A 15,307-nucleotide genomic window follows, 5' to 3' on the forward strand; every position below is an offset into this window, starting at 1 on the left:
GGAGACCATCCCGGCTAACATGGTGAAACCCCGTCTCTACTAAAAATACAAAAAAGTTAGCCAGGCATGGTGGCAGGCACCTGTAGTCCTAGCTACTTGGGAAGCTGAGGCAGGAGAATGGCGTGAACTCGGGAGGCGGAGCTCACAATGAGCCGAGATCAGGCCACTGCACTGAACAGAGGTAGACAAATGAAAGGTGAAAGTGGCACTGGACATGGTGGTTCATGCCTGTAATCCCAGTGCTTTGAGAGGCTAAGGCAGGAGAATTGCTTGAGGTCACAAGTTCAACACCACCCTGGGCAAAATAGAAAAATAAAAACTTTAATTAAAAAAAAAAGGTTGAGGCCGGGCGCGGTGGCTCAAGCCTGTAATCCCAGCACTTTGGGAGGCCGAGACGGGCGAATCACGAGGTCAGGAGATCGAGACCATCCTGGCTAACACGGTGAAACCCCGTCTCTACTAAAAAAAATACAAAAATCTAGCCGGGCGAGGTGGCGGGCGCCTGTAGTCCCAGCTACTGCGGAGGCTGAGGCAGGAGAATGGCGTAAACCCGGGAGGCAGAGCTTGCAGTGAGCTGAGATCCGGCCACTGCACTCCAGCCCCGCCGACAGAGGGAGACTCCGTCTCAAAAAAAAAAAAAAAAAAGGTTGAAAGTAGCTACCTGGCTCGGCGCGGTGGCTCACACCTGTAATTCCAGCACTTTGGGAGGGTGAGGCAGGTGAATCACTGGAGGTCAGGAGTTCCATACCAGCCTGACCAACATGGTGAAACCCCATCTCTATTAAAAATACAAATATTAGCTGGGCGTGGTGGTACAAACCTATAATCCCAGCTACTTGGGAGGCTGAGGCAGGAGAATTGCTTGACCCTGGGAGACGACGGCTACAGTGAGCTGAGATCCCAGCCATTGCACTCCAGCCTGGACAACGAAAAAAGGAGAGGGGAGGGGAGAAGAGGAAAAAGAAAAGAAGAAAAAGAGGCTATATTTAAATAGCAGGTAGTCCAAGAGTAATGATGAATGCCTTTAATAAAGACTTAATCTTTCTTAAAGGAAAAGTATATAATACAGAAAAAAATTATTGGGCTTTTATTGGCAATTACAAAAGTAATACATTTTCTTACACAATACATTTCTTCAGTAACAGATTTTTCAAGTATTTTACCATAGACTTTCTAAACTACCTTGTCATTGACCCCATAATTTATTATAAAGTAGGTCCCATAATCACATTTTTTGGAAGTTGCTGAAACTGAGATAAAAAATAGTTTTTAAGGGAAAAACTGGACAAAATACAGAATGGCCAAAACTAGATTCACTGGCTCAGTTATGTCCAATAGGTGAAAGAAAATGAGTCTTCTAATAGTTCATTCAGAATCTGTTACTGTAGAAATTTTAAGAGGTCTTGAGTCAGTTCCAGTATAAAAATAAGGCCAAAGTGCTCCTGTAAAATCATCATTAAAAGTATAGAGAAGAGATCTATCATTCAAATTATAAAAGGAAACCTCATGCATTTCATAGTCTAAAAAAATGCCAATCTTACTAGGTGTTACTTTGGGCAGCAGAATAATTTCCTTATGGCCCAATACAATATAATTATTCTGACTAGATCGCCAAATTCCCCATAGTCCATCCTGTACTAAAATTGGTTGGCTCTTCCTCCTTCTGGGAAGAGAGTCATTACAGACACCAAGAATCCATTCAGGCTTGTCTTTCACTTCTACTTCCCAGTACTGCCTGCCACAACTATATCCCTTAGAACCCAGAACAGCTGGGAGGAGATAAAATCTTCTTGGGTTACGAGGCAAGTTTTGTGTTGTATTTCCATACCGCACAGTTTTTCTATCTTCTGAAACTATAAGTTTACGATGTGCTGTTTCAGGATCTAGAATTACATCTACTTGAAATCGCTTGATAATTTTGTTTAGGCCAGAATATTGTGGAGGCAGATGGTAACCATATTCTTTCAATTTGAATGAAAAAGGTTCAGGGAATTTTAAATTTTTGTATCTGTGATAGATATCCTTAACATTAGCCAGTAATTCCAGTTCTGACTTCACAGGTATGCTCTCTATCTCCTTTAGTAGATATTTTAATGAGGAGGTATAATCTGAAAACTTTGTTAGGCTTTCATTTAGTTGTGCTAAAACATCCATCTCTTCATCTCGTAATTGCCTAAGAACAGTCTCTTGCTCATTTTGCAGAAATAACCTAAGTTGCTCAAATTCAGACTTGACTTCTTCTGCCCTATGTTTTACCTGTTTCTTCAGTTCCAGTGATTTCCTGGTTTGTATAGTTACGACTTTTTCAATTAGTTCCACTCTCTCCTTCCACAGTGCATTGTAGTCCTCCAGCTGTTTCCTATGATACGAGGCAGCCTTCTTTATGGGCCAAACACAGTGATGCTGGTGATCAGTGGAGAAACTGCACCTTGGACATAAAAGCTCTAGGTCTTTCTGACAGAAGAAAGTCAAAAGCTGATTATGCTTCTTACACACATGCTTCTCTTCCTGCCTCTTCCTCTTGCTTCTTATCTGGAGTTGCTTAGCAAGTTCAGTCAAACTACGCAGCTGGGGATTGCTTACAAATTTCCTTTCTGGACAGCAAAAGTGGCAAAAGGGGCAGGGGAAACTATCATCTAGATCCTTCCAGGACATAATGATGCAGGAGAGACAGAAGTTATGCCCGCAGCTGATGGTCACTGGGTCTTTCAAGTAGTCCAGACAGATGGGACAGCTAGCCTCTGCTTGGAGGTCAGCCAGGGCCGTCACAAATTCCATTGAGCCTTGAACAAAGATGGTAGGTAAGATAATTCTTTTATTTTAGCAAGGCGTAGCTCTCTAGAGCTCACGACCCAGTACGCAGTGGATATCCTCCCCAGACCTTGAAATCTGACCAGCTTTCAGTTTTACTGACTTGGCATGTTAATGGCAGCTTCTAGAAACTTATTAAGCCCTCAGCTCCTTAGCTTCAGAGTCTACTGCCACGAACACTTCACAGCTTGCAGCCAATTGCATATTAGAACTTAATAGCTGTGCTGCTGCTCTTCCCACTGAATGAAATAAAGTCAAGTTTTCTTCAAGAAAGCAGCCTCACATCCAAGACAGGGAATCCTTCCTATGAGTGAGAAAAGACACCACGTTAAAAATCTGATTCCGGCCGGGCGCGGTGGCTCAAGCCTGTAATCCCAGCACTTTGGGAGGCCGAGATGGGCGGATCACGAGGTCAGGAGATCGAGACCATCCTGGCTAACACGGTGAAACCCCGTCTCTACTAAAAAAATACAAAAAATTAGCCGGGCGAGATGGCGGGCGCCTGTAGTCCCAGCTACTCGGGAGGCTGAGGCGAGAGAATGGCGTAAACCCGGGAGGCGGAGCTTGCAGTGAGCTGAGATCTGGCCACTGCACTCCAGCCTGGGCGACAGAGCGAGACTCCGTCTCAACAACAACAACAAAAAAAAAAATCTGATTCCATAATCACAAATGTATTAAACATTCACACAAGAATCATCAATGAATGCTAAAATCACTGGGTGGAAGTTCTTGGAAAAACAAGATATTCATACTGCAGAGATTCACCCCATACATTACTTATTTTAATAAAAAAAAAAACTGGCCGGGCGCGGTGGCTCAAGCCTGTAATCCCAGCACTTTGGGAGGCCGAGACGGGCGGATCACGAGGTCAGGAGATCGAGACCATCCTGGCTAACACAGTGAAACCCCGTCTCTACTAAAATATACAAAAAAAAAACTAGCCGGGCGAGGTGGCAGGCGCCTGTAGTCCCAGCTACTCGGGAGGCTGAGGCAGGAGAATGGCGTAAACCCGGGAAGTGGAGCTTGCAGTGAGCTGAGATCCGGCCACTGCACTCCAGCCTGGGCGACAGAGCGAGACTCCGTCTCAAAAAAAATAAAAAAATAAAAAAATAAAAAAATAAAAAAAAATAAAAAAATAAAAAAACTAAAAAATCTGGGACAAACTTATGGGCTTCCTGATAGGATGCTATGGCTAGTATACAACATTGCCTGTATAATATTCTTTCCAAAAATACTGACCTTCAAGCTAACCATGAGAAAATTCATTCAGATTGTGGAGCATTCTTACAAGACAACTGGTATGCATTCTTCAAAAATGTCAATGTCAGGAAAAACAAGCATAAAAAAAGGTTTCTAGATTTAAGGAGAGGAAACAAACATGAGAAATACAATGTGTGACCCCTGATTGCATCTGAGATCTTGACCTGGCTAACATGGTGAAACCCCATCTCTACCAAAAAGACAAAAAATTAGCTGGGCATGGTGGCATGTGCCTGTAATCCCAGCTGCTTGGGAGGCTGAGGCAGGAGAACCACTGGAACCCAGGAGGCAGACATGGCAGGGAGCTGAGACTGCAGCACGGCACTCCAGCCTGGGTGACAGAGCGAAACTCTATCTCCAAAACAAACAAACAAACAAACAAACAAAAAAACGGGAACGAATAAATGTGAGATTCTTAGTATGGACTATATATCACATACTGTTGTACCAGTGTTAAATTGAGCACAATAAAATTATCACAGTAAGAAGTAAAATGCCCTTGTTGTTAGGAGATACATATATTGATGCACAGCGGGAAGCCATCTGGAAGCCTGAAGCTTTCCGAAGGTTCAACAATTTAGAAAAATGTATAGCCAAGTGCGGTGGCTCACGCCTGTAATCCCAGCACTTTGGGAGGCCAAGGCAGGCAGATTACATGAGGTCAGGAGTTCTAGACCGGGCTGAACAACATGGAGAAATCCTGTCTCTACTACAAATACAGAATTAGCTGGGTGTGGTGGCGCATGACCGTAATCCCAGCTACTCAGGAGGCTGAGGCAGGAGAATCGCTTGAACCCGAGAGGAGGAGGTTGTGGTGAGCTGAGATCACACCATCGCACTCCAGCCTGGGCGACAGAGTGAAACTCTGTCTCAAAAGAAAAAAAAAGTGTGTATATATATATGTATATGTATATGTATATGTATAAATAGAGAAAATATGAATGTAGCAAACAGTTAACAATGGGGGTGAATCCAGGGACAAGGTAGAAGGATGCATACCCTTTCAATCTTTCTGTAAGTTTGACACTTCAAAACAAAAGTGAGGCAGAACAACTTCCTGGCTTGCTTTCAAGACACCCACAGGTACCCGATTTTAAGCAAGTCAAATTCCTCCATCAAAGCTTGCAAGCCACCTAACCATCAATGCAGTATTTTTTCCCCTTCACCCTCTTTCCCTAGACACTTCTCAACTCTTCTTCTTCTCGCTTTCCTCATAACCCAATGACAGTGAGAGTAATAGTATATGCATCGTTTTGACATGTGAAATTGGCTCTGTCTTGGTGACCTAGCAAGTTATTTTATTATACAGACATTCTTTTTAGATTAGCAGAATAGGAAAAAATGCAGTAGACCTAGAAAGTCACCATGTATCAATTATTCCCAAACTCAAAGTTTTAACTCAGTGTCCTAGGACTGCACAAGCAAAAGCTATTACAACATGTTACAGGAGGCAGTATTTAACAATGTAAGCACTAACATTATTGAGAGGACACCAGACTTGAATCCTGGCTCAGTTATTTACTGTGTATCTTTAGAAAATCAATGTGTCTTTTTTTGAATTGCATTTCTTTGACCTGTAAAATGGGAAGTATAACAACCTCTTTTTGTTATAAGAATATCATGTAAATGGTAGTTAATTCTTGACCAAAGGAGCTTTCTGTTAGATGTATGAGAATCTGGATCCAAGCAAGAGCCATGTATTGCATTTGCTTATTAGTTCTTTTAAATCTTTTTCAGCCGGGCGCGGTGGCTCACACCTGTAATCCCAGCACTTTGGGAGGCTGAGGCGGGTAGATCACAAGGTCAGGAGATCGAGACCATCCTGGCTAAGACGGTGAAACCCTGTCTCTGCTAAAAATACAAAAAATTAGCCGGGCGCGTTGGCAGGCGCCTGTAGTCCCAGCTACTCGGGAGGCTGAGACAGGAGAATGGCGTGAACCCGGGAGGCGGAGCTTGCAGTGAGCCGAGATCATGCCACTGCACTCCAGCCTGGGTGATGAGCAAGACTCCATCTCAAAAAAAAAAAAAAAAAATCTTTTTCAATCTAGAATAATGCACCCTAAATCCACCTTTGTCCTAGACTACCCCAAATTCAAGATTTTCCTATTGCTCTTTTTTTTTTTTTTTGGTGGAGCCTGTGGCCCAGGCTGGAGTGCAGTGGCGCGATCTTGGTTCACTGCAGCCTCCACCTCCAGGGTTCAAGTGATTCTCCTGCCTCAGCCTCCTGAGTAGCTGGGACTACAGGCATGCGCCACCACACCCGGCTAATTTTTGTAACTTTAGTGGAGACAGTGTTTCGCCATGTTGTCCAGGCTGGTCTTGAACTCTGGACAGCAAGTAATTGGCCCACCTTGGCCTCCCAAAGTGCTGGGATTACAGGCATGAGCCACCGTGCCCGACATGCCTTTTGCTTCTTGGTATCATTTAACTTGTCCCTCAGGCCTTCACTTTTCAAACGAATTAAATTTTGTTTACTCTCATAACAATCTGTTTATAACTCCCCACAAGTCAGGACAGTTTTTTACTCTTAGCTCACCATTCAGAACCCTTCATATTTCATTATCTTCATCTGGCTACAGTCCCCCCAAAGTACTTAACGAAAACAAACAAACAAACATAGGTATCATGCTTTCCCTCTTCTGCAAAAACCACTTTCTGCTTAGATTACCCTACCCTCACTTCTTTCCTAGGACTAAGTTTTGGTCCTTCTAGAGACTCAGTCCAAGAGACATGTCCTCAAGGATAATTACATGTCAGGCACTATGCCAAGCATCTTCCATATAGTCACAGGTTCAATTAAACCATCAGAACAACTCCGTAAGTTAGGAGCTATTATCCTCAATTACAGCTGTAAAAGCCTAGAGCTGTAAAAGTGCAGTCTATAAGAATTTGAATATGCTTATCCAACATTATGCTAACTGGCATAACCACTGGCATGATAATCACTAAGCTGTACTGCTCCTTCTTTACGCTCTCACAGCATCCTATGCATCCCTCTATATATCAAATCAACTTATATTTTTCCTATTTGATATGTTCAGTTGCTCATATTTAATAATGCATCCCAAATATTTTATTTTTTTTTCTTTTCTTTTTTTTTTTTTTTGAGATGGAGTCTTGCTCTGTCACCTGGGCTGGAGTGCAGTGGCCGGATCTCAGCTCACTGCAAGCTCCGCCTCCCGGGTTTATGCCATTCTCCTGCCTCAGCCTCCTGAGCAGCTGGGACTATAGGCGCCTGCCACCTCGCCCAGCTAGTTTTTTGTATTTTCCAGTGGAGATGGGGTTTCACCGTGTTAGCCAGGATGGTCTCGATCTCCTGACCTCATGATCCGCCCGTCTCGGCCTCCCAAAGTGCTGGGATTACAGGCTTGTGCCACCGCGCCCGGCCCAAATATTTTAACAGGGAAAAATGGGCTTGCTGATCCAACACTACAATGGAGAAAACAGATAATGCAAACTGAGAGCTAACAATACCTAATAGAATTGGGTTTTCATCCAATTCAAACACTTAGCTAGCTGCATGTACTTGGTCAAGTTAATTTCTCTGAGTTTCACTTTTCAGAAAGTAGGAAATAATACTATTTCAGGTTTTAAGCATAAATGAATAAATTATGTAAGACACCTGTCATAGTCCTTGTCATTTAACACATGTACAATAAAAAGTATTATAGGCCGGGCGCGGTGGCTCAAGCCTGTAATCCCAGCACTTTGGGAGGCCGAGACGGGTGGATCACGAGGTCAGGAGATCGAGACCATCCTGGCTAACACGGTGAAACCCCGTCTCTACTAAAAAAATACAAAAAAATTAGCCGGGCGAGATGGCGGGCGCCTGTAGTCCCAGCTACTCGGGAGGCTGAGGCAGGAGAATGGCGTAAACCCGGGAGGCGGAGCTTGCAGTGAGCCGAGATCGCGCCACTGCACTCCAGCCTGGGTGACAGAGCGAGACTCCATCTCAAAAAAAATAAAAAATAAAAAATAAAAAATAAAAAAAAAAAATAAAATAAAATAAAATAAATAAAAAATAAAAATAAAATAAAAAAATAAAAAAATAAAAAATAAAAAAAATAAAAAGTATTATAAGACTATCTCAGAAAATCTCTCAAGAGGTCATACAAATTTAGCTGAATCCACAAACTTATAGCGTATTATAGTTTATGTATTATATGTAATACATATAGAGAGATACCTACATTTACTTACATATAAAGCACATTGGGCCAGGCGTGGTGGCTCACACCTGTAATCCCAGTACTTTGGGAGGCCAAGGCAGTGTATCACTTGAGGTCAGAAGTTCGAGAACCAGCCTGGCCAACATGGTAAAACCTCATCTCTCCTGAAAATCCAAAAGTTAGCTGGCAGTGGTGGCACATGCCCGTAATTCCACCTACTTGGAAGACTGAGGCAGGAGAATTGCTTGAACCCAGGAGGCAGAGGTTGCAGTGAGCAGAGATTGTGCCACTGCACTCCAGCCTGGGCAACAGAGCAAGGCTCCGTCTCAAAAACGAAGCACATTGACATTTCACCTAAAAGCTGTCATATCTTATAAGGTTGTTAGTCCTGAAATGATTAGTAATGGCAGTAACTTTCAAAGGCTCACTGTAGTAGTGGTGTGCTTCAGAAAATTTTCCTATACTAATTTTGGAGTAAGACAAAAGTTTTAGAATTTTAAAATACATTCTTTATTTTAAATAGCCCTTCGTATCAGGTAGGAAGTTCAACATCCACTAACACAATTAACTTCAGATAGAACCGAAAATACAGTATTCCTGGGATGCAGAACCTGCATCCACTGGTCTTGAGCATTCATGGATTTCGGTATCTTCAGGGTGCCCTGGAACCAATGACCTGTGTATATCCAGGGATGAGAGTAACTTGTGAAAAATTCTAACACAACACTACAGAAAACATAGAATAATGGCCGGGAGTGGTGGCTTCAGGACTGTATTCCCAGAACTTTGGGAGGCCAAGCTGGGTGGATCGCTTGAGCCCAAGAGTTCAAGACCAGCCTGAGCAACGTGGCAAAATCCCATCTCTACAAAAGGAAAAGAAAGAATAGGAAAAGAAAAAGAATACTGTCTCTTACAAACCACTCTTCCCACCTGCCCACACTAAATGTGGCTATGGTGACTCCCAATACTTGCTTAATACTTTCAAATGGGTATTGTTGAGCAGAACAAGAATGTCAGAAAGTGCATGGGAATGGGAGTGAGGTTGCACAGGGTGCTCAGAGATTGGAAAAATTGAGCCTGAGGAAGTTTTAAGAATCTTGCCCAGCTGGGTGTGGTGGCTCACACTTGTAATCCCAGCACTTTGGGAGGCCAAGGCGGGTGGATCACCTTAGGTCAGGTGTTCAAGACCAGCCTGGACAACATGGTGAAACCCTGTCTCTACTAAAAATACAAAAATTAGCCGGGCATGGTGGCACGCCTGTAGTCCCAGCTACTGGGGAGGCTGAGGCAGGAGAATGGCTCCAACCCCGGGGGGCAGAGGTTGCAGTGCGCTGAGATGGTGCCATTGCACTCCAGCGTGGGCGACAAAAGCAAAACTCCATCTGTAAAAAAAAAAAAAAAAAAAGCCGGGCGCGGTGGCTCACGCCTGTAATTGTAATCTCAGCACTTTGGGAGGCCGAGGCGGGCGAATCACGAGGTCAGGAGATGGAGACCATCCTGGCTAACACGGTGAAACCCTGTCTCTACTAAAAAAAAATACAAAAAATCAGCTGGGCGTGGTGGTGGGCGCCTGTGGTCCCAGCTACTCAGGAGGCTGAGGCAGGAAAATGGCGTGAACCTGGGAGGCGGAGCTTGCAGTAAGCCGAGATAGCGCCACTGTACTCCAGCCTGGGTGACACAGCAAGACTCCATCTCAAAAAAAAAAAAATCTTGCCCGATGTCACATAGTAAACTGCAGAACATCCTTGGAAAAAATGGCAAAATCAGAAGAAAAATTATACTTTTAAGAAAACATGCATACAAAAGGACTCTAGCACAGTGCAAAGGACACAAGAGGTACACACTCCAGGTCATTGTGCCCTCCTTTCCCCAAGCATACACACAAATCAGTCTTCTCTACTATTTAAAATCAGGACATTAAGGGAACACAACAGCTCTGTAGGCATGGTCACCACCCTAGTTTAAACCACTTATGTCTCTCTCCCAGATACACAATGGTGCCTCCAATTTCTTAAGTCTGTAGCTAAATTGACCTTTTCAAATACAAACATATCCTTTCATATTCCAAAAGAAAACATTCCACCGGTCTTTTATTACTTTATGGAAGCAGTTCTCAAATCTTACCTTGCATTATAATCACCTGGAGGTCTTGGTGTAAGATTGCTTGGGCCACCTCCCCAGCTTCTGATTCAGTAGGGCTATTTTTTTCCTAAGTTCCCAGATGATGTTGCTGGCCTGCGGACTGTACTTTGTGAACCTACGCTTTAAGGAAAACAAAGCATAAAGATCCAATAAGATCTAGTCCAAGTTTTTGCCTAGCTCCCCATCATGTCATATATCACAGTTATAATGTGATTTTACAGCTACTCTGCAATTCTTTACCTAACTGTAAAAACCCCTCACTAGGCAGCAAGCTTCTTGGTGGGAATGTGTCTCTAGCTTGTTTGAGGAATAAATAAAACCTGTGGTAGATTCCAAGCTCTGTTTCAACCATCATCATACTGGCTGATTGTTAACATGCCTGCACCTAAAGCGCCTCATCTACAAAGTAGAAGTAATAATTCGTACCTGTAAGACCCTTGTGAGGATTAACGGATGCTTACATAGTTCGAGGGTGCAGGCGATGTAGGCTGGTGGGTTCTCAGTTGGCAGCTACCACTTCACTCCCTTAACTCCCCAACCCCCACTTCCAAACACGTACATTAACTCTTTGAAGATAACACGGCCACTTCATAAACCCTAATTCAGATCATAACATTGAAAGCTTAACTAACGTAGGCCCACCACTCCCATTCTAACTCTACGATCCTGAATTTTTCACAAGAGCTACGCCAGAGACTAAGGAGATCCAGTCGCGGGCAGGCAGCGACCCGGAGGTTTAGGCACAGCGACTGTTCAGGAAGCACCTGCCCAGCTAAGCCTCCTGGCGAGGCCCTTCTGGGCCTTTCCTGTAGCCTTCCCAGCTCACCTGGAGCAGACGGATCAGTAACCTCGGCCAGAGGATGATCAGGACCCACCAAGCCCACGAGAAGAAGGCCTCAAGACCCCCAATCCCACCAAGTGCGCGACTTCCTGCCTGGGGCTCAGCCTGCGCGGTGGTTGGCGGTTCCCCCGGGAGTGGGCGGGAAGGGTCTGCGCATGCTCTGTGACCCTGGGTGCAGGGATCGTGTGAGGATCGAGAACTGGGTGCACCGTCTTCTGTGATCAGGGACCTGTTGACCCCGACTGGCATTTAATTCCCTTCGCTGTCTTTTCGGATTCTTGTCATTTTTTATTTATATGAGTAAACTTGAGGTCCAAGTAAGTCTGCAAGTTGGTTTTAAAAGCTTCACCAGCACAGCGTCCCCTCCCAGATGGTAAGGGAGTGGAGAGCTTTGCAGGGTCAACTGCTTCCCATAGCCTGGGGTGGCAGGGTGGAGTCGTTGAGAACTGGCTACCTTTGAAAGAGAGAGAAACAAACACCCTTTTGGATTAGTTTTTATCTCAGTGGGTGAGTGGGTGGATCTCTCCTACCCTGTGGGATTGTGCCCCACCCTATGAACTCAGGTTCACCTGAGGAAGTGACATTTCAGGCGGAATCTGAGGGATGAGGAAGCATTCGTTGGATCAATTGCACCGTCAAAGTCTTCAAGACCGGAAGAAGAGCTAATGTAGAGCCTGTCAACTTTAAAGAATTTAGTACAGGCCTGGCATAGTGGCTCACTTTCAGAGGCAGAGGTGGGAGGATCGCTTGAGGCCAGGAGTTCAGGACATAGCCAGGCCCTACCTCTACAGAATATTTTAGAAATTTTTTTTTTTTTTTTTTAATAAGAGACGGAATCTCTCTCTTTCGCCCAGGCTAGAGTGCAGTGGTGCGATCTCGGCTCTCTGCAACCCATGGGAAATTTGGGAACATTAACGAGCTGATGCACAGAGAGAACTTACACATTGCCCCTCTGAAGCAATGGGTAGTGTGTGTGTCTCAGCTGTCAGGGGTCACCTGGACCCTGTGTGAGTCCTCACCTCCGGAAGCGGTCTCCACATACCCTACAGTATTTTCGGCTTTATTGGTTGGTTGTAGGAGGTAACAGCAGGCCATGTTGTCATTCAGTACAGTAATGCTTTCTGTAGGGGGAGCAGGACCAGGAGGGATTTTCAGGGAGCAAGGCCACTCACTGGCCTAGCCTGAGCTACTCACCTGCCCATGGAACTGTGATTTTCTGGGATCCAGGTCCTCCCTACTTAAGAGTCATGACAGAATGGAAGTGTCGAGTGGTGGGGAAGTGAGCTGGCTGGCTGCCCCTGCTTCTCTGCACCAGACAGGCCTCCTCCAGGGTCCTTTCCACCCACTTGCCTCAACCTTCTCACCTCACCACAGGGACTTTTCCCAGCCTAACAGACTGGGTTCAGGGACTCTCTCTGGCAGGATTTCCCCTCCTACCTACTTTTTTGTTTTAGTATTGACTAGACTAATCAATAGTCATTTCCAATGACCACTAGTTAGTAATGTACTTCTTTTTTTTTTTTTTTTTTTTTTTTTTTGAGGCGGAGTCTCGCTCTGTCGCCCGGACTGGAGTGCAGTGGCCAGATCTCAGCTCACTGCAAGCTCCGCCTCCCGGGTTTACGCCATTCTCCTGCCTCAGCCTCCCGAGTAGCTGGGACTACAGGCGCCTGCCACCTCGCCGGCTAGTTTTTTTTGTATTTTTAGTAGAGATGGGGTTTCACCGTGTTAGCCAGGATGGTCTCGATCTCCTGACCTCGTGATCCGCCCGTCTCGGCCTCCCAAAGTGCTGGGATTACAGGCTTGAGCCACCGCGCCCGGCCTGTAATGTACTTCTTACTTGTAGAGTGGTTTACGATTTTCTTAGTTTCTATAAGAGAAGTGTTAAAGTGAGCTTAATATGGCCTGAGAAAGACTTCATACATCCACATTTGAGTCCTTGTGGACGATCTGAAACATAGCTTAATAAGTAGAGAGGGTTGAAAACCCAACTTAGGAGTATGCACCTGTAACAATAGCTGAGTCTTGGCTAATCCCAGCAGCCACACTTCAACCACTTATACACTGCTGAGCATTCAAACTGTGTTCCAAATAAGGCAAATGCCAAGTGGTAACCAATCCAGTTGTTTCTGTACTTCCGATTTCTGTACATCACTTCGTTTTTTTTGTCTACAAATCTTCTTCTACCATGTGGCTGTGCTGGAGTCTCATTGAGTCTGCTGTGATTCTAGGGGCTGACCAATTCAAGAATCATTCATTGCTCATTTAAACTCCTTTAAATTTAATTTGGCTGAAGTTTTTCTTTTAACAGAAGTAACATAACTCAGTGTTAGAAGTGCGGGATTTGAGTCCATTCCCCAGGTTCAAATCCAACTCCACCATTTTCTAACTGTGGGCCTTTGGGCATAAAATAAAAGAGAGTAAATTAATATTCTGGTGTGTAGTCATTTTTCAGTTCCCATATTTTTAATGTATTTGATGTCACATTGCCTGGGAGGTTATTTGGGTATATCTGTTTCTGCACTGTACTTTTCCAATGATATATAAACAAAGCTTTTGTGATTTTTTTGTTTGTTTTTATTTTTGTTTACTGACACAAGCTTAGGGGAAACAACTAGTTGTGTGTTTATAACTCAAATAGTTATGCTTAACTAAATGTGACTTGTACAAACTGAATCATAAATGTTAGGAAAAGTTAAAATATTACAAGTAAACCAAAAATATTTGTAATTTTTCAGCATTGGTCAAGTCTTTTAAAATAATATTAGCTCTGAAAAGTAAAAAAGGTCTAAACTTGTAATTTTTAAGAACTGTTTCTTTTTTCTTTTTCCTTCCTTTTTTTCTGTAGCTACATCTAAGATAAACTTCAAATGTAACAGAAAACCAAGGTTTTTTTTGTTAAGACTCTTTTCACTGATGGGATTGGGAATAATTGCTGTTCTCTATACTGGAACTTTTGGAGTTCTGTTCTTAGAGTGTCTCGGCTTCTTCTTTAAATTATGTAGACTTTTGTTTAATTAAAAGTAATCATTCCACTTATTAGAAAAGAAGGAGAAGAAAGAGCAAATGAGGAAGAAAGGACTACCAATCCCCCAAAGTGGTTTCCCAATAACTCTGTGGGATTGAATGTTATTTTGCTCATCTAAAATGAGCAAATGAAACCAAAATTGCAAAATGGCAACTTAGACAGTGAAAAAGATCTGACCTAACCAACTCCATCTTGCTTCTAACCTCCAAGCTGTCCTTGTTTATTTCTAGGCATAAACTGAACTAACTTTGGGAGGAATTTTATCATTTGTAAATTAAAACAAACACAATAGCAGCCCTTTTCCAAAACAAACCTCCTTCTTGCCTGCCTGTGTAAAACTAATAAATTATTAGTTTTCTAATCACAAGATCAGAAATTATGGTTTAGGACTCAGGCAGCTGCAGGCTACAAGATTCTGACCCTCCCTTAATTGTTTCTAAAATCAGTGCTTGAGATATTTTGCAGATGCTGCACTTGATGGATCAGCTGGCACCAGTCAGATCAACAGACTGGCTCATCTGATCTTGTGTTCCCTACCCAGAAACTGACTCAGTGCAAGAAGACAGCTTTAACTCCCTATGATTTCATATCTGACCTGATCAATCAGCACTCCTGGCTCTCTGGCTTTCCCTAATCTTTAAAACTCTGATCCCTGAGAGTTGCCCTTTAAAAGTCTGCCCTTTAAAACTCTGATCCCTGAGTGCTCTGGGAGACCTATTTAAGAAATAATAAAACTCTGGTCTCCTGCACAGCCAGCTCTGTGTGAATTATTCTTTCTCTATTGCAATTCCTCTGTCTTGATAAACTGGCTCTATCTAGGGAGCTACCAAGGTAAACCCATTGGGTTGTTACAGGAACAGGAACTTGGAAAACAAAAGTGGCCAGGCATGGTGTCTCAAGAGATCTTCTCACCTCAACCTTACAAAGTGCTGAAATTACTGGCATGATCCCCCACACCCAGCCCAACTATTTTTTAATTTTTTTTTACAGACAGGGTTTCTCTAAGTTGAATAGGCTGGTCTCAAACTCCTAGACTCAAGCAATTCTACTTGTTTCGGC

General features: G+C 43.7%; 1 protein-coding gene across 1 annotated transcript; it reads right to left on the reverse strand.

Annotated features, from left to right (window-relative positions):
* Positions 1-1,067: 1,067 nt before the first annotated feature.
* LOC117086084 (tripartite motif-containing protein 60-like) lies at positions 1,068-10,502 on the reverse strand. The gene is made up of 2 exons (XM_033215600.1): positions 10,365-10,502; positions 1,068-3,115 (listed from the first exon to the last, which is right to left on the reverse strand). The coding sequence occupies exon 2, from the start codon at positions 2,776-2,778 to the stop codon at positions 1,366-1,368; it is 1,413 nt and encodes a 470-aa protein (XP_033071491.1). The 5' UTR covers positions 2,779-3,115; positions 10,365-10,502; the 3' UTR covers positions 1,068-1,365.
* Positions 10,503-15,307: the final 4,805 nt, after the last annotated feature.

The sequence above is a fragment of the Trachypithecus francoisi genome, unplaced genomic scaffold (genome assembly GCF_009764315.1).
Source record: "Trachypithecus francoisi isolate TF-2019V2 unplaced genomic scaffold, Tfra_2.0 Lachesis_group1, whole genome shotgun sequence".
Classification (NCBI taxonomy): Eukaryota; Metazoa; Chordata; class Mammalia; order Primates; family Cercopithecidae; genus Trachypithecus; species Trachypithecus francoisi.

Bases quoted from the DNA above. Each gene is read 5' to 3' on its own strand.
- LOC117086084 (XM_033215600.1), bottom strand. From the start codon at position 2,778: ATGGAATTTGTGACGGCCCTGGCTGACCTCCAAGCAGAGGCTAGCTGT.